At 46.6% G+C, this 18,868-nt stretch overlaps 1 protein-coding gene across 11 annotated transcripts in view; it reads left to right on the top strand.

Annotated features, from left to right (window-relative positions):
- The window catches only part of HLCS (holocarboxylase synthetase), a 209,208-nt gene that overhangs the window by 1,681 nt on the left and 188,659 nt on the right, over positions 1-18,868 (top strand). For 3 of the 11 annotated variants that reach the window (XM_081573079.1, XM_081573080.1, XM_081573082.1), the window contains exons 1-2: positions 8,731-9,001; positions 13,468-13,605. In XM_081573079.1, the coding sequence (XP_081429205.1) occupies positions 8,807-9,001; positions 13,468-13,605 (333 nt within the window). In that variant the 5' untranslated portion in view covers positions 8,731-8,806. Of the gene's footprint in view, positions 1-902; positions 1,053-8,730; positions 9,002-13,467; positions 13,606-18,868 lie in introns of those variants that run through there. The other 8 variants (XM_081573081.1, XM_081573083.1, XM_081573085.1 and 5 more) reach the window with 4 other exon arrangements.

Raw genomic sequence — 18,868 nt, 5'->3', positions numbered from 1 at the left:
AGGCATGTGGATCTTAGTTCCGCAGCCTGGGATTGAACCGAACCCCCTGCCCTGGAAGGTGAAGTCTTAAGCACTAGCCTTCCCGGGAAGTCCCTGAATTTGTTTTTAGTCTTCTTTTCCATTATGGTTTATCATAGGATACTGAATATAGTTCTCTGCTCTACAGTAAGACCTTGTTTATCCATTTCTGTAGGTATGTATACGTGAGTCTGCTTTTTAAGTCATCTTCACCTGTGTTTAGCTGGATGCCACACACACTCCCAGGGCTCTGTGGCTTAGGGCCCTTTCAGCCTTTTTTTTTTCTCTTCAGCCTTCAAGTGCCTTTACTCTTCCAGTTGTCCCTTGATGCCCCTCTGCTTGTCACTTGGTTCTTTCTGGCCCCCTTCCCATTGCTCAGATATGCCCTGGATGGGCCCTGGGCTGGGTGGGGAGATGCGCTGCTAATGATCTTTCTCATTTCACTTTGTTAAAAAAAAATTTTTTTTTTTTGGCCTGGCTGTGTGGTTTGCAGGATCTTAGTTCCCTGATTGAACCCGAATCCCTGCAGCGAAATCCCAGAGCCTTAACCGTTGGACCACCAGGGAATTCCGTTTCTCATTTAAAGTGTAATGGTTTTAGTCCGTTTCCCCATTCATTCGTTTGACCCCAATAACTCGCTCTCTAAAAGTGAGATTTTTGTCCAGAAAACAGGACAAAATTGATCAGAAGACAAACTCGCTGCTTGGAGGGAGTGAGGGGCAGCTCATCTATTTGCGGTGTAGTCTCTGATCCACCGAGGCAGTTTAGACTTTTGAGGCTGCTAAGGGCTTTGTGAAGGAGCGTGGCATGGTCAGTTCTGGAACCTTATGGTACTGATCACCCCAGCTGCCGGTCCTGTCTGATGGGCAGGTAACTGTTCACAGATGGTGACTCCCCTCCGCAACCAGGAGAACTTTTATTGTGCGCCTGGGATATAAAGGACCACTCCCCTCTGCTGGATGAAGACAAGTTTGCTTTCTATGGAGAAAATTTTGTGAGTACTTCGCTCTCTAGTGGCCAACTGGGCAAAAAAGGTAACAGTTTTACTTCACTTTACAAATAGAAGTTAGGAGCCAGTTTAGTGTCAGGAAACTTTTGTGGAGCATCTACTGTGCCATCAGTGCTAAACACCAGAGCTGTGGTGGTAAATGAGGTCACTGCAAATCAAATCCTTGCAAATTGGATCACAGTGTAAATGTATTAGGAGTTTTTGAGAATTTTAGGGGAATTCTTGAAGGGGAAGTTAGAGATGATCTGGTTTGTCTCCTTTCTGCTTTTTGAAAACAGTTGAAAAACCAGGGTCCAGAGAGATGAAGTGATGTCCTTAAGATCACATGGCTAGTTAGGGAAAGGGGAAAAAATGCCAGTGAAATTCAGTGGACAATCATCCTTTGATTTTCATAACTTATTCTGAAATACTTCTGGACTTACCACAAAGTTGCAAAAATAGTACAGAGTTCATTTGCTCAGCTTCCTCCAGTGTTAATATCTTATACAACCATGGATTTATCAAAACACATACATTAACATCAGCACAATACTATTACTATAGACTTCAGATTTCACCAGTTTTTCCACTACAGTTCTTTTGCTGTTTCAGATCCAGTTCAGGATATCACATAGCACTTACTCACCACATTGCATCTGGACTCTAGTTTTTAACTTTAGATTTTCATTACTGTTCCTTGAAACAGTAATGAATTAGTGAGATTCTGCTGCCGTACAGACACTGTGTCAGAAGCCCCCTTTGTCTATGGGAGTAGGCTTGGTGCGTTTCCAGAGCCAGCTGTTTGCCCTGGAGATCTTGATGCAGCAGCTCTGTGGGTGTGCTTGAACTCTGCACAGTCCTAGCTTATCTGATCTGGGTGCAGATGGCTGTCCTCAGGGCTCAAAGTGGCACACCCTGCACTCTCTGCCACTGTTCCCTCTTAAATTTATTTTTAAAATATTTATTTTCTTTATTTGGCTGCGTTGGTCCTTGTTGCAGCATGCAGGATCTTCAGTCTTCATGACAGCAGGCAGGTTCTTTGGTTGCGGCACGTGAACTCAGTCCCAGCAGGTGAGATCTAGTTTCCAGACCAGGGATTGAATCTGGGCCCCTTGCACTGAGGGCACAGAGTCTTAGCTACTGAACCACCAGGGGAGTCCTGAGCACCTTTTCATGTTTATTTGCCAAATGGCATTTTTGAAGAGCTTATTCAGGTCTTTAGCACACTCACCCCCCCTTTTTTTCCGTGACTTTTTCTTACTGATTTGGAATTGTGTTCTTTTGGCCACGCCACGCAGCATGCTGGATTCTAGTTCTCCAACCAGCGATTGACCCTGTGCCCCCTGCAGTGGAAGAGCCGAGTCTTAACCACTGGACTGCCAGGGAAGACCCTGGAATTCTTCATTATAGGCTAGAGTGAGAGTGAATCTTCATTGAGTATTTCTGGTTTGCAAATACCTTTTTCATTCTAGAACTTGTCTTTCTTATAGTGTCTTAATGTGTGTGTGTGCTCAGTTGTGTCCCTATGGACTCTTTGTGACCCCCGTGGACTGTAGCCTGCCAGGCTTCTCTGTCCAAGGGATTTCCTAGGCAACAATCCTGGGGTGGGTTGGCATTTCCTCCTCCAGGGGATCTTCCTGACCCAGGGACTGAACCCAAGTCTCCTGCTTAGCTTCCCTTGTGGCTCAGCTGGTAAAGAATCCGCCTGTACTGCAGGAGACTTGGGTTCGATTCCTGGGTTGCGAAGATTCCCTCGAGAAGGGAAAGGCTACCCACTCCAGTATTCTGGCCTGGAGAATTCCATGGACCATATAGACTATGGGGTTGCAAAGAGTCGGACATGACTGAGCGACTTTCACTTTCACTCCTGCTTGGCAGGAGCCACCTGGAAAGACATAGTGTCTTAATAGATGTTTTTAATTTTAATGTACCAATCTTTTCTTTTTTAACTTCTGGTTTTGGTATCTTGACTGACTAGTCCTTCCCTGTCTTGAGGTCACAAAGATATTCTTTATTCTGAAAACTTTATCATTCTTCACTCTTGATTCTCGTATGCCACACCTTCTCCATCCATCCATCCATCCATCCATCCATCTTCCTCCTAAAGTACATCCTCTAGTGAGACTCTGTATGTGGTTAGCTGAAGTCTGAAGTCACATTTCAGAAAACATTTTTTTTTTTTTTTGGTGCTCTACTTGAGTGATCGTTTGGGGAGGTCAACAGTTTTAGACTGAGTCAATTTCTCCAATATTTTGAAATGTGTTTGTTATTCTATTGTTTTCTATCTCATTGCTCTGACTTTGGAAGCAACCTTGTCTTCTTTCCCATCCCCTTTGGAGAGAGTGTATTTGCTTGATATCTTTAGTGACACTCTGCTGAATTCGGGTTTCAATTTGTATTGATAGCTCAGTTGGTAAAGAATCCTCCTGCAATGCAGGTAGACCCCGGTTTGATTCCTGGGTCAGGAAGATCCGCTGGAGAAGGGATAGTCTACCAACCCCAGGATTCTTGGGCTTCCCTGGTGGCTCAGCTGATAAACAATCCGCCTGCAATCCGGGACACCTGGGTTCGATCCCTGGGTTGGGAAGATCCCCTGGAGAAGGGAAAGGCTACTCACTCCAAGATTCTGGCCTGGAGAATTCCATGGATGGTATAGTCCATGGGGTCTCAAGAGTCGGACATGACTGAGTAACTTTCACAACCTTATCTTAAAACTGAGATTTTCCTTAAAAATACAGTAACATTTTCTTAGCAATTTAATATATGTTTCATATTGTTCCAAGATTTATAGTGAATAAATTCAGTTGATTCTCCTAGTTAGTATTATCTTGACCTACTAATAGTCACTGTTTATTTTTACTGCAGAAAGATCAGGTACATAGCTATTATCTTGGTATTTGTTGTTGTTTAGTATCGACTTTGACTCTTTGCGACCCCATGGACTGTAGCTCGCCAGGCTCCTCTGGCAAGAATACTGGAGTGGGTTGCCATTTCGTTCTCCAGAGAATCTTCCTAACCCAGGGATCAAACCTATGGCTCCTGCATTGCTGGTGGATTCTTTACCACTGTGCCACAGGTAGCTATTAATTAAGATATAATGACACATTACATGTGTCATCATTATAGGTTTATGCAAAAACTTCTTTTAATTCTTGGGTCACAGTTCACATCTTGTCTTTACTTCATCTATATTTTTAATTATAGACAACTCTGGCGTAGAGTCCTTTTGACAAATATAAAACTTTAGAAGCAATAATAACAGTAGAAAAATAGCCAAAGTTTACCAAAATAAAATGCCATTAATGTAATAAATTTCTCAGCTTCATTGTATAATAAGAAATCAATTAGGGAAATTCAAAAGGCATTTAATATAACATTTTCCTATTTGGAATAAACCTTTTCAAATAGTGAGACTCAAATTAACAAAAACTTTTTTCCCAAGTGCATGTCTGTTTCTGCTTTGTAAATAACTTTTAATCTTTTTTTTGTATAAATGATATCTTAGGATATTTGTCTTTAACTTACTTCACTAGTATGATAACGTCTAGGTCCATCTATGTTGTTGCAAAAGGCATTTTTTTTTTAATGGCTGAGTACTATTCCATTGTATATATTTTCCATTCATCTGTCGTGGACATTCAGGTTGCTTCCAAGTCTTGGCTATTGTAAACAGTGCTTTGGTGAATACTGGGGTGCATGTATCTTTTTGAATTATATTCCCTTAGGAGTGGGACTGCTGGATCATATGGTACAAAATTAACTTTTAAGCAAGGGTAGTGGTGGTGGTTGGTTTGGGCCTGGGCATTTGCTAATTAACAAGATTTAAATAACAACTTTGTCTAGAGCAACCCAGATGCAGGGAACGACAGAAGTGACTTTAACACTGCTTCTTGAACTCTGTGAATCACCTGGGGATTTTCTTCAAGTGCAGATGCTGGTTCAGTGGTTCTGGGGGTGGGGCCTGGGATTCTGCATTTATAGCAAGGCCCCTGTGATCCTGATACAGCCAAGGACCACATTTTGAGTAGTGAAGGGCTATACCTGACATGAATCAGGTGTATACAGTATGATCCCTGATGTCTTAGTTTTGCATCCTTTCCCTTTGCTGTCTGGGGATGATGAGCTAAGCTCCTTTCTGAGCCTTTTCCATCATTTTACATGGGATCATAAATGGGGCTTACTGTGTGACTTCTCTTATTCCTCTTCTCTATCTGCCTTACTGAGTTCCTTCCTGGATGTGAATGGTATCACTGCTCCTCAATTCAACGGTTCAGAGGGACCTTACCCTCTTCTCAGTTCATCCTGTCCCCTATGGTCCCCATGCTTTGTAACCCAGAACTGGCTGATCCTCACATTTTCCCACATTGCTTTAAAAAAATTTTTTTTTTGGCTGCACTGGGTCTTTGTTGGGACACGTGGGCATCTCTAGTTGCAACGTGAGGGCTCAGCTGGCCTGCGGCACGTGGGATCTTAGTTCCCTAACCAGGGATTGAACTCTTGTCCCTTGCACCGGAAGGTGGATTCTTAACCACTGGACCACCATAGAAGACCCTCTTGTGATGTTTTCTGAGACCCTGACATCCTGAAGCATCTAAGCTCAAACCTCTTAAGTTCTCATCTAGCCAGATGGAGTTACGGTGTCTGTGGGAAGCAGAGGGCACAAAGTTCTTGAAGAACTTGGAAAAACTCGGGCTACTTGTGACCTTCAGGTAGAAGAAGTGACCTCTGCATTACTAGCTGGGCCATAATTTAGCAAACTCCGAGAAGGCTATCTGAAGAGCTCTTCTAATAAAGCATTAAGGTTAGTCACTTGGTTAAATGATTCTAATCAATTAATTAATTAATTTTGTCTGCACAGGCTTTCTTCAGTTGCAGGAAGTGGGGGCTACTTGTCATTGCAACGCAAAGGCTTCTCATTGTGGTGGCTTCTTTCCTTGCTGAGCACAGGCTCCATCCAGGCACACAGGCTTCAGTAGAAGGTGACTCCCTGTTGGGCTTAGTTGCCGTGGTGGTAGGTGGAATCTTACCAGACCAGGGGTCCAACCCAAGCCCCCTGCATTGGCAGGCGATTTCTTAGCCACTGTACTACCAGGGAAATCCCTATACTGCTGTCTTTTTTTTTTTTTTTTTAATTTCTTTGACTTCATCAGGTCTTAGTTGCGGTATGAGGGATCCAGTTCCCTGACCAGGGATCGAACCTGGGCCCCCTGCATTGGAAGTGCAGAGTCTTAGCCACTGGATCACCAGTAAGTCCCTATGCTGCTATTTTAAAGCAGATGAATGTTCAGGTATGTTAAAGATCAGCCCCTGGATTAAGACAGACTTGGGAGTGGCCTCCCTGCAATCTGCCCTCCATTTACAGCAAAGGTGGGGCCAGGAAGTAACACAGAGAAAACCTCTGCTCTACTTGAGCTGAGGACACTGTTCTTTACATACTGCCTTTAAAAAAAGATGAGGTTCCAGGGGAGAAACCTGTCAGGTTCAGGGACCACCATGATTCTCTGAGGGGACAGGAACACTGAATCCTGTTTCCCTTTCTCTCTTGGTCACAGGATACCCATAGTCAAGCTGCTGACCCACATATTCAAGAACAGCAGGGCCACCTTACAGTGCTCTTCTGTCTTCCACTTGTTTCCTGTCCTTGAGTCCAGAAATACACAATATTATTGCATTGTGTGAATTTATGCCTTTTACAAAATTCCTTTTGCTTGAAGGTGTAGTTCAGTTCAGTTCAGTCACTCAGCTGTGTCCCATTCTGCGATCCCATGGACTGCAGCACGCCAGGCTTCCCTGTCCATCGCCAACTCCCAGAGCTTGCTTAAACTCATGCCCATCGAGTTGGTGATGCCATCCAACTATGTCATCCTATCTCATCCCCTTCTCCTCCTGCCCTCAATCTTTCCCAGCATCAGGGTCTTTCCAATGAGTCAGTTCTTCACATCAGGTGGCCATAGTTCAAAAGCATCAATTCTTCAGCACTCAGCTTTCTTTGTAGTCCAACTCTCACATCCATACATGACTACTGGTCAAACCATAGCTTTGACTATATAGACCTTTGTTGGCAAAGTAATGTCTCTGCTTTTTAATGTGCTGTCTAGGTTGATCATAGCTTTTCTTCCAAGGAGCAAGTGTCTTTTAATTTCATGGCTGCAGTCACCACTGGCAGTGATTTTGGAGCCCAAGAAAATAAAGCCTGTCACTGTTTCCATTGTTTCCCCATCTATTTGCCATGAAGTGATGGGACAGAATGCCATGATCTTAGTTTTTTGAATGTTGAGTTTTAAGTCAACTTTTTCCCTCTCCTCTTTCATCAAGAGGCTCTTTAGTTCTTCGCTTTCTGCCATAAGGGTTGTGTCATCAGTGTATCTGAGGTTATTGATATTTCTTCTGGGAATCTTGATTCCAGCTTGTGCTTCATCCAGTCCAGCATTTTGTACTCCTTTCCCAATTTTGAACCAGTCTGTTGTTCCATGCCCAGTTCTAACTGTTGCTTCTTGATCTGCATACAGATTTCTCAGGAGGCAGGTAAGGTGGTCTGGTATTCCCAGCTCTTGAAGAATTTTCCAGTTTCTTGAGATCCACACAGCCAAAGGCTTTGGCATAGTCAATAAAGCAGAAGTAGATGTTTTTCTGGCACTCTCTCGCTTTTTTGATGATCCAACGGATGTTGGCAATTTGATCTCTGGTTCCTCTGCCTTTTCTAAACCCAGCTTGAACATCTGGAAGTTCTGCAAGTTACTGTGGAGGCCTGTCTTGTAGAATTTTGAGCATTACTTTGCTGGCGTGTGAGATGAAGGCGTGGTATAATCTAATGAAAACAGTCTCGTCTTATTTTCCCACTTGGACTGGATGGCTGGTGTGTGTGTATCAACACACTTTGGGCACTGGTAATGTTCAGTCGCTAAGTCGTGTCGGACTCTTGCGACCCGTGGATGCAGCACGCAAGGCTTCCCTGTTTTGGTATGGCGCTGGTTAATCAGCCCCTTCCTCAATCTGCCTCCCACCCCTCAAGGATGGACGGCTGGACTCCTGTTTAATCCGGCCAGGCAGCCACTGGGCTTCCCCTCGGGTCCCCCTCCTCTTTCTTCCTTCACGTTGCCCCCAGCTTCTCCCCAGAGTGGCCTCCCCCTGTCCCCTCCCACCCAGCTCCCCACTCAGCTCCCCCAGCACTGCCTGTCTTCTCCCTCCATCACCGCCCTCCCCACAGGCCTCCCTCCCTCTGGTTCCGGCAGCCCTACTCCCTCCATCAACACATCCTCCCTCACCCTCCCCATCTACCCCGCAGCCTTTTCCGGCGGCGTGGCCTCTTCCGGTCGGCGGGAGAGCGGGGCTGGCGTGAGGGCGTGGCCAACGAGGGGGCGGGGCCGGGTGCTCAGGCAGGGGGCGGGGCCAGAGGGAGGGTGGGAAGGCGGGCGGGGCCGGGCGCTCGGGCGGGAGGCGGGGCCAGGAGGGCGGGCGGGAAGCCGGGCGGGGCCGGGCGCTCGGGCGGTCGGTCTGGCCGATGGGGGGGCGGGGCCGGGAGCGCGGGAGCGGGGCCGGGGGCGGGGCGGGGCCCGAGGGCCGGTCGGTGGGGGCGGGCCTGGTGGGCGGGGCCGGGCGCTCGGGCGCTCGGGCGCTCGGGCGGGGCCGGGAGCGCGGGAGCAGGGCCGGGGGCGGGGCGGGGCCCGAGGGCCGGTCGGTGGGGGCGGGCCTGGAGGGCGGGGCCGGGCGCCTGGGCGGGGGGCGGTGCTGGGCGGGCCGGCCGGTGGTGCCAGCGTCCGGGGCCCGCGCTCCGCCGCCGCCGCCGCCGGCCGGCCGGCCATGCTCATCACGCTGTGCTACCTGTACCTGTGGGCGCGCTGGGGGCGCGGGCCGGCCGCGCTCGTGCGCGCCACGGTGCAGCGGCTGCGCGCTTCGCGCTGCTCCTTCACCTTCTGCAGCGCGGCCGCGCCGCCCCGGGGAGCCCGCGTGTGCCTGAGCCGCGGCGGCCGGGTCTTCTGTGTCGGCGAGAGCCAGGTGGGCGGGCGCGGGGTGCGCGGCCGGTGGTGGGGGGCCGGGGGCAGGCCCGGACGGGGGCGCGCGGCCGCGGGGTCGGCAGGGAGCCGGGAGCGCCCCCCAGACCGGACCCCGCCATCGGCCCTGGTGCGTGTGGCCAGCGGGCCCCCTCCGCTTCGCATGGAGGCCGCGAGAGGCCGTGGGGTCCCGGGAGGGCCAGCCGCGGTGCCTGCCGTGCACGCGATGCCCTCGGGAGCCGGAATATCAGTCCAGAGACCGATCGGATCACCTGTCCAGGCGGTGCCCGCGCGAGGGTCCGGACGCCTGAGTCTTGGTACACATCCGAAGCGGCATGTACCCGTATACCTGTGCAGAGTCGATTAGCCCCTGGGCAGCGCCCACCTCGAGGCCCTCCATCGTCTCTCGCCTCCACTGGGCCAGAGGTGGGGTGAACCCGATTTCAGAGACGCACAGCAAAATCCTTAGCTTACTGTCGCTTGTTTCCGTGGTGACAAAAAGTACCCTGCCCCCAGCTCCTGTCAGTTGCGTCATGTACCAATCAGGGCACCTACTCATTAATCTTTGCATCTTTTTGCTTTCGCACGCAGTCTGGTCTCCTTGGCCCAATACGTAGCCTGATGGCTGCAAGTTCAGCCGGCCCTGTCACCCACAGGATGACCTGGGGCGGCCGTTCTACTAATCTGCAGAACAATAGTTCTTTCCACTCAGCTATTGAAAGTGGGCTTACGAGGGCAGTGCTGTGCAAATTGCCATGGACATCACCCACATGCTGTCAGTAACATTTAAAAGTGTTTCGCTTTTAATGGTTTCTTGCTCTTTGCTTTCGTTGTGAAAAGTTGGATCACTCTCGGCATTAAAATGAATTTTTTTGTGTGTGTGTAAAAGCGTGCGGAAATTAAACTCTTATCCTAGGTTTGAATATTTTGTTGGGGTTATGCTTAGGTATGGCATTATACTTTGCTGCTACAAATAAAAAATACCCATTCTTGTTGATATACTATATAACACAGAATATCAGTGATTTTTTTTGTCAGTTCTGAGAGAGTGTGTGTCTAATATCGCCTAGATGTTCATTCATTACATTCAATAGATTCCTGAGGGAGGAGGGCATAATTCTTTTAAGAAATCCTGATTGAGAAAGATGATAAAATGAAAAATCCAAGGGTGGATTTTTTGTTGTTGTTAAGTTGCTAAGTTGTGTCTGACTCTCTGCCACCCCATGGGCTGTAGCCCACCAGGCTCCTCTGTCCATGGGATTCTCCAGGCAAGAATACTGGAGTGGATTGCCATCTTCTTGACCTAGGTATCAGACCCGAGTCTCCTGCATTGCAGGCAGATTCTTTACTGCTGAGCCACCTCGGAAGCCCTTCTTCTATAGTTCAGTTCAGTCGCTCAGTTGTGTCCAACTCTTTGCGACCCCATGAACCACAGCATGCCAGGCCTCCCTGTCCATCACTAACTCCCGGAGTTTACCCAAACTCATGTCCGTAGTGGTTTCCAAACTGGATTCATTTACTTAAAAATTTAGAGCAGAAATTTTTGAACATCCAAAAATAATGAGAAATGAGATACAAATGTCTTTAGTTTTCTTGAGAGACAGTTTTACTTTTGCACATCTCCGTGACTTTATTGGGCTTCTGTTAACTCTGATAACTGTTAACTAAGGCTTTTCAGCCCTTGCTTACTGCTCTAGCTGGGTTTAGGGGTACCTGGGCTAAACTGGTTTTGGGCTTTTGGGTTTTTGTAACTTGCTGTCCTTCTTAGAGTTTTGCCCAGAAATCACTATCTCACAGAAATGTCCCCTAGTCCAGACTAGATGTGACCAGTTAGCTCTGTATCCTCATAGATTTTAAATCACATTTCATATTTCCAGTTTTTTATCTTTTTTTCATTGTGATGTTTATTTTTTCATTAAAAAATTATTTATTTTGGCTGCGGTTGGTCTTAGTTGCAGAGCATGGGATCTTTGATCTTCTTTGTGGTATGTGGGATCCTTCCTTTCAGCATGTGGGATCTAGTTCCTATACCAGGAATGGAACGTGGGCCGCCTGCATTGGGAGTGCGGAGTCTTAGCCACTCTGCTACAGGGGATGTCCTCATTTTTTTTTTTTTTTCATTTTTTAAAATTGAAGTACAGGTGATATACAATGTTGTGTTAATTTCTGCTGTACAGCAAAGTGATTCAGTTATATATATATTCTTTTAAAAATTATTTTCCATTATGTCCAGTTTTTATCTTTTTCTCCCTAGAAATTGGGTCTGTTTAGTTTAGTAGCTTGACCTGTAACAGTTACTCAATGTTTCACTGAATGAAGTAGTGGTTGTTGGGTTTAATTAAGCTCTGTTTGAAGCCTACCGTTGGGAAATTTGGCTATTTGTGATTAGCTACTGTTATTTTAAGATTGAAAATACCGTGAGGCTGATGATTTGGTTCAATGGGTACCTTGTTATCAGTCTCTCTGGGCTGAAGTAACTTTACAGAACTGAATCTTATACCTTTGCGGTCTCGATATTTTATATACTTAAAATCAGATGCATAAGTACCGTATGTGTATGTTTATGTAATCGAAGGTCCCACAAGAATGAAGTATCACCAAAGACAGTTTATACGAACTGGAACTTTGAAGCTTTTTGTTTAATGTACACATTTTCTATAGGTAAAGTGGACAATCACTTAAATTATTTTGCCCTTTTTAAAAATTTTTACTTATTTTTGGCTGCACTGAGTCTTCACTGCAGTTTGGGCTTTCTGTAATTGCAAGCGAGCGGAGCTCCTCTCTAGCTTCATTGAGCAGGGGCTGTTCTAGTGGTGGTGGCTTCTCTTGCTGCATAGCACGGGCTCTAGGGTGTGTGGGCTGCAGTGGTTGTGGTGCACAGGCTTAGTTGCCCCAAGGCACGTGGGGTTTTCCCGGACCAGGGCTCAAACGTTTGTCCTCTGCATTGGTAGGTGGATTCCTAACCACTGGACCACCAGGCAAGTTCCTACAACCTGGTTTTTGTTTTTAACTATCATCAAATAATTACATTTACCCATAGAAGGAGTTATTCTCTCTCATTTTCATTCACTGATTGGCTCAGTGATATTTATTAAGCTTCTGCTTTGTGCCAGGTTACTGCTACTGCTAAGTCACCTCAGTCGTGTCCGACTCTGTGCGACCCCATAGATGGCAGCCCAGCAGGCTCCGCTGTCTCTGGGATTCTCCAGGCAAGAACACTGGAGTGGGTTGCCATTTCCTTCTCCAATACATGAAAGGGAAAAGTGAAAGTGAAGTCGCTCAGTCGTGTCCGACTCTTCGAGACCCCATGGTTACTAGGCCCCATGAAAATAACTTTCCGATCTTTCCAGTAAGGGCAGGTTTGAACTGACCACGCAACCCTATGGAACTTGACCCAAATGCCCTTTTTGGGGGTGTGATGATGATAAGGCTCCCCACTTGCCGCTTTAGCTTTCAGCTTTTTTCTGCTCTGGATGTGCCTTTTAAAATTAATGTACAGTCTTTCTAGAGAGATTTCAGGGGGCGAGCAGAAGTCAGTGATCACAGCCAATCTGCTAACTGATCTTGACGCTATAATGGCTGGAGGAGATGGAAGAACAGCTCTTTGGGCAGCTGTCAGTAACAAGCTTCTGCTGATGGGCATGTACTTTTGAGCCACCTCACCTTTAAATGTACTTCCAAATAGTAATTTGGAAAACTCCTACCTGTGCTCGGCAGTAAGAGACGGTGGGAATAAGCTTCAGAATTAATTGCTTGGATGAACCCTGGTCTCCTGCATTGCAGGTAGATTCTTTACCGACTGAGCTAACAGGGAAGCCCTAACAAGTAACAAAAGAAGTGAAAGCTGTCATGGGTCATCGAAGGATGTTGTTCTTGTTGTTTAGCCGCTAAGTCGTGTCCAAATCTTTTTGCAACCCCTTGGACTGTAGCCCGCCAGGCTCCTCTGTCCATGGGATTTTGCAGCTATTTATATAGTCACAGCTCAACAAATGAGCTTCCCTGATAGCTCAGTTGGTAAAGAATCTGCCTGCAATGCAGGAGACCCTGGTTTGATTCCTGGGCTGGAAAGATCCCCTGGAGAAGGGATAGGTTACCCACTCCAGTATTCTTGGGCTTCCCTGGTGGCTCACCTGGTAAAGAATCCGCCTGCAATGTGGGAGACCTGGGTTCGATCCCTGGGTTGGGAAGATCCCCTGGAGAAGGGAAAGGCTACCCACTCCAGGATTCTAGCTGTATAGTCCATGGGGTCGCAAAGAGTCGGACACAACTGAGTGACTTTCACTTTCAGTTTCAGCTCAACAACAAAAAAATGTGAGTTAATGCAGTGTATAGGAGAGCATTGGATGGCCTTAAGTAGATGCCACCTGGAATTACAGAGGCGAGGACATCCTAGACCTTAATATAAGGGACAGTTGTTTTTGAAGTTATGTTGAATCCTCTATTGAACTGTGTCTCTTTCCCTCCATCCAGTCCATTGATGACTTAAACAAATGGGCCCTGTTCCTGGTTTCTCCTTTTATACTTGAAGCAGAGCACATTGCGTTTGTGACAGAGAGCATTTGGGTGCAAGGTGAGAATTTACAGAGACCGGCATCCTCTTCGGAAGCTGTGAGTACCGTGTTTGTCATTTGTCAACCATTATCAAAACTAAATTTGTTATTTTACATGAGTGCTCTTTCTTGGCTTTCGTGATTCGCTTTCTTTTTGGATATTTTGGGTTGAAAGTGAAAGTGTTACTTGCTCAGTCTGGTCTGACTCTTTGTGACCTCATGGACTGTAGCCCACCAGGCTCCTCTGTCCATGGGATTCACCAGGCAAGAATACTGGAGTGGGTTGCCATTTCCTTCTCCAGGGGATCTTCCCAACCCAGGGATCGAACCCAGGTCTCCTGCATTGCACGCAGATTCTTTACCAACTGAGCTATCAGGGAAACCCTATTTTGGGTTAGATAAAAATATATTAATAGGGACCCTGGTGGTCCAGTGGTTTGGACCCAGCGCTTTTACTGCTGGGGCCCAGGTTGGATCCCTGGTTAAGGAACTAAGATTCTGTGCAGCCAAATACATATATATCCAAATACATACATACACATATCTGTATATATATCTGTGTTTCGGGACTTCCCTGGTCGTTCAGTGGTTAAGACTCCATGCTTTCACTGAAGGGGGCACTTAGGTCTCTAGCTGGGGAACTAAGATCATACATGCCGCATGGTACAGCCAAAAAAAAAAAAAAGTGCTACCTGTGTTTAAGTTGTGTTTCTGGCTTGTGGTATGTTACTGGGCAGCAGTGCTCAGGTCTCTCCCTAGGTCATCTAGTCCAGCCGCACAGCTTCTTGCTGCCAAAATCAGTTGATCACTATCACTGTGTACTCCTGGACGTCTCACCCTGAGTATTCTGAAGGCACTTCAAACTCAGTAATGTGTCCTAAACTGGTGGTTTATATTTCTGTCCCGGAAAATAAAAAAGAAAATCTCAGATGAACACCCCAGCCTGTGGGTCCTTCCCTCCTCCTGCCTCCTTCCTGCCGTTCAGTGACCAGTTCGCTGATTCCTTTCTTCGTTTCTTTCTTTTCTGTCTGCTAAATCCACTTCCTGCGTGTCCCAGTTTTTACTCCTTCCCTTCCATTCCTCCTCATCGCATCCTTCTCTTCATTATCTCTTTGTTGAATCTGAAAATGGCATCATCGTGTCTTGGGTCTCCTTTGTGGGTTTTCGGCCTGTCGTCCTTCTGGACACACACCCAGTAGGATGCCCTCTGGCGTAAGCTCTCGGTGGATGCCTTCTCCCAGGGGCATGGATGCCTGACCCTAACTCCTTCACCCCCTAGCCCCCACCGCCTTATAGGCTGCTTTGCTCCAGCTTCTGGAGTGAGTCCTTTCTGCCCTCCCTCACCCATCGTATGCTTCCTGCCTGTGGCATCAATGATCCAGGAGGGGTTTTGCTGAAGACACCCATGGCCACTGGACCTCCAACTCACAACACTGTCTTGAAGACATTGTGTTGGGATAAATGAAAAAGAAAAGTCGCTCAGTCGTGTCCGACTCTTTGCGACCCCACGGACTGTAGCTGACCAGGCTCCTCCATCCATGGGATTTTCCAGACAAGAGAGTACTGGAGTGGGTGCCATTTCCTTCTCCAGGGGATCTTCCCGATCCAGGGATCGAACCTGGGTCTCCTGCACTGCAGGCAGACTCTAATGAAAAGGAAGAGAGAAATAAGACTGGAAAGAATTGACTGGAACTCAAGGTAGATGGAAGTAAGAGTTAGGAGATAGGAAAAAATAAAGGAGAGCAGGAACCTCTCCTCTGTTCGGGGCTCAGGAGGGGTTTAGAGTTTTGCAGGTGGTCTGACAGTAACCTAGTGTGCTAGGACATGACATTTTTGTCCTGCCAGTTCCTACTGTTTATTAAGCTATCTATATACTTAAGATAATAATCATACCATTTATTGAGCCCCTACTTGGTGTTTTATATATACTACCTCTAGTGCTTACAATTTTATAAGATATTATGGTCATTTTTAAAGAGAAGAAAATCGAAGTTATATGATTAAAGGTTGAAGTTTTTTTTTTTGACATGAACCATTTTTAGCGTCTTTATTGAATGTGTTGTAATATTGCTTCTGTTTCATGTTTTGATCTCTTGGCCACAAGGGATATGGGATATTAGTCCCCGACCAGGTCTGGAACCTGCGTCCCCTGCATTGCAAGGTGAAGTCTTACCTGCTGGACCACCAGCGACCTCCCTGAAGTTTTCTTATGTATTCTGATGTTGTATATATGCAGCAGTAAGATTTCAACTTAAAATCTGTGCCAAAATTTCTAAAATATTGCAACTATATAAAATATCAAATATGCCAAGATTCTTTTTTTAACACAAAAGTATGACCGCTCTGCTCTTAATTTTCCTGAATCATTGTTACCTAATATGTGTCTCTATACACGTAGCATCTTAAGGAATACGATTACTGTATTACGTAAGGTACAGGCTGTTATTGTGAAAGCTGCTTAGTCATGTCCGACTCTTTGTGAGCCCAGACTCCTCTGTCCATGGGATTCTCCAGGCAAGAATACTGGAGTGGGTTGCCATGCTCTCCTCCAGGGGATTTCCCGACCCAGGGATTGAACCTAGGTACTAGGTCTCCGGCATCGCAGGCAGAGTCTTTACTGTCTGAGCCATCAGGGAAGCCCAAGGTCCAGGCTAAGCTGTTGCAACAAGTGATGCCCAGCCCGCAGTGCTTCAGACAAGGTAGAAGCGTGCTTGTCTCTGAGGGGGAAGGGCCTGCTCTGGAAGGCCTCCCGGGGACCCAGCTCCATTCTGTCCTGTTGCTGGTCTGCGTCCCCTCTGCGTTGTCCCCTCTGCGTTCTCTCTCTCTCTCTCTCTCTAGGTGGAGGCTGGCTCCTGCTACCCCACCCCACCCTACCCGCTAACCTGATCCACATTCCAGCTCTCAGAATAGGGAAAGACAGGGAAGGTAGGGACCAACCTGCTTCCTCTCTGAGGCTGTGATCCAGGAGCTTCACATCCCATGTCGCTTCCCATCTCTCAGCTGCAGGGAGGTAGAGAAATGCAGTCCATAGCCGGGCAGCCATGGATTCTGTGAAAACCTGGAGTTCTGTTACTACAAGGGGGAAAGAAAGACTAGATATTGGGAGATGATTAACATTTCTGCCGCAGTTCTCTCATTTAATTTACTTTCTAAGGGCGATTTAAGATCTCTCCTCGTGGCTGTTACTTCTTTTTTTTTTTTTTTTCACTTAGGGAGCTTTTAAAAAAATTATATACTTTTGGCTGTGCTAGACCCACTGCTTGAGCTTTTCTCTAGTTGTGAAGAGTGAAGCCTCTTTCTAGCTGTGGGGGGTGAGGGCTTCTCACTGAGGTGGCTTCTCTTGTTGTGGAGTGAGGGTTCCAGGGTACTTGGGCTCAGTAGCTGTGGGGTGCATGGGCTTAGTTGCCCTGCAGCATGTGGAATCTTAGTTCCCAGACCAAGAATCAAGCTTGTGCCCTCTGCATTGGCAGGCAGACTCTTAACTACTGGACCACCAACACTGAAATGTCCCAGTGGTTACTTATTCTGGGTGCAAAAGGATGCCTATCCATCAAGGGTACTCTCTGGTTAAGTCATCTTATTTGTGATCAGAGAGTTTAGTGGATTTTGCAACCAGGAGCTGGAGCTGTCTAGAGCCATATTTTGGACCACCATGGCTATTTATTACACAGATGACCCAAGAGTCGGTGCTCCAAAGAACTTACACAGCTCTGTTTTGTAAACTGGGCTTCAGATCTTAAAAAGGGAGTTGATTTCACAGGTCTCTGTCTTCTAAGTCTGCTGTTCCCATTCAGGTTTATTGCTTAATGGGATTTTGCAGCTTGGGGGCGTTCATGAATCTGTGTATTTCACCTAACTCTCAAGTCATTTGAATTTGATAGGATCCTAAGATATTTAACTGCAAATATGTTATTGGGCAGAGACTTTTGAACTTGATAAAATTCTTTCCCATTTTTAGGACAGTACCACTCCTACAGCTATTGAAAATGACATCTTTTCGGATTTTGAATATCTCATTTGTGGTCATTCTACAGACCCCATGACAACAAATAAATGAATTTCAGGAATTCAGTTTGAAAACTGTAGCATTCACACGTTCATATTTTTACTGAGTCATTCTTTTACTAACATATATTTATTGAACAGTAGTCCTAGTTATTTTGTAGGTCCCATAAGAGATACTGACAGGTCATAGCAGATTCAGCTCAATTTTCAGTGTCTTCTGTGCTTATATTTGCAGTCCTATTTAGTAAGAGTCGGTGACCCAAAGAACTTACACAGTTTTTTTGTTGCAGAAAATTCAATCATGTTCTTTGCATCCTAGAAAGGCTTTCATCCATCCATCCATCCATCCAAGGGCTATTGAGTGCCTGTTATGTGTCAGATTATGTTCTAGGGCTGGATGTATGTCACTTGAGGATGAAAGGCACATTCAGAGGGACTTCCCTGGCAGCTCTGTGGTTAAGACTTCGCCTTGCAATGCAGGGAGTGTGGATTCAATCCCTGGTCTGGGAGCTAAGATCCCCTGTACCTTGTGGCCAAAAAACCAAAATGTAAAACAGAAGCAATATTGTAACAAATTCAATAAAGACTTAAAGGAAAAAAATGCATTCAGAGATGACAGTCACAGTCATCTTCAGGAGCTCACAGTGTAGGGGGAGAAGACAGCTAAGTAAATGAACAATTAAAGTTCATTGTGATAAGTGCTCTGGGAAGCAAGTACAGGGGGAGATGGTGAACCTATCCAGATGGGGTGATGTCAGGAAGGGCTTTCAGGGTGGGGGAAACAGCTGAAGTTTTAAGGAAAAATAGGATTTAGGCGAAGAAGGAGGAAAGGGCTTCCTAGGCAGGTGCAGAAGCACACAGAGCGTTTGTACCTGGGGACAATTGGAGTCTAATTTAAAAAAATTTTTTTTAATTTGTTTTTGGCTACATTGGCTCTTCATTGCAGTGCGTAGGCTTAGTTGCTTCCTGGCACAAAGTGAAGTGAAAGTGGCTCAGCCATGACTGACTCTTTGAGACCCCATGGACTGTTTCCTGCCAGGCTCCTCTGCCCATGGAATTCTCCAGGCAAGAATACTGCTGTAGGTGGCCGTTCCCTTCTCCAGGGGATCTTCCCAACCCAGGGATCGAACCCAGGTCTCCTGCGTTGCAGGCTGATTCTTTACCATCTGGGCCACCAGGGAAGCCCAAGAATATTGGAGTGGTTAGTCTATCCCTTCTCCAGTGGATCGTCTTGACCCAAGGATCGAACCAGGGTCTTCTGCATTGCAGGCAGGCGGGTTCATTATCAGCTGAGCCACCGGGGAAGCTCTCGAGGC

Source organism: Giraffa tippelskirchi, chromosome 2, assembly GCF_054371585.1.
Source record: "Giraffa tippelskirchi isolate mGirTip1 chromosome 2, T2T-mGirTip1v1.2.pri, whole genome shotgun sequence".
In the NCBI taxonomy this organism is placed as follows: domain Eukaryota; kingdom Metazoa; phylum Chordata; class Mammalia; order Artiodactyla; family Giraffidae; genus Giraffa; species Giraffa tippelskirchi.
Note: the sequence above shows the minus strand (reverse complement) of the source record. Positions and strands in the feature narration are given on the sequence as shown.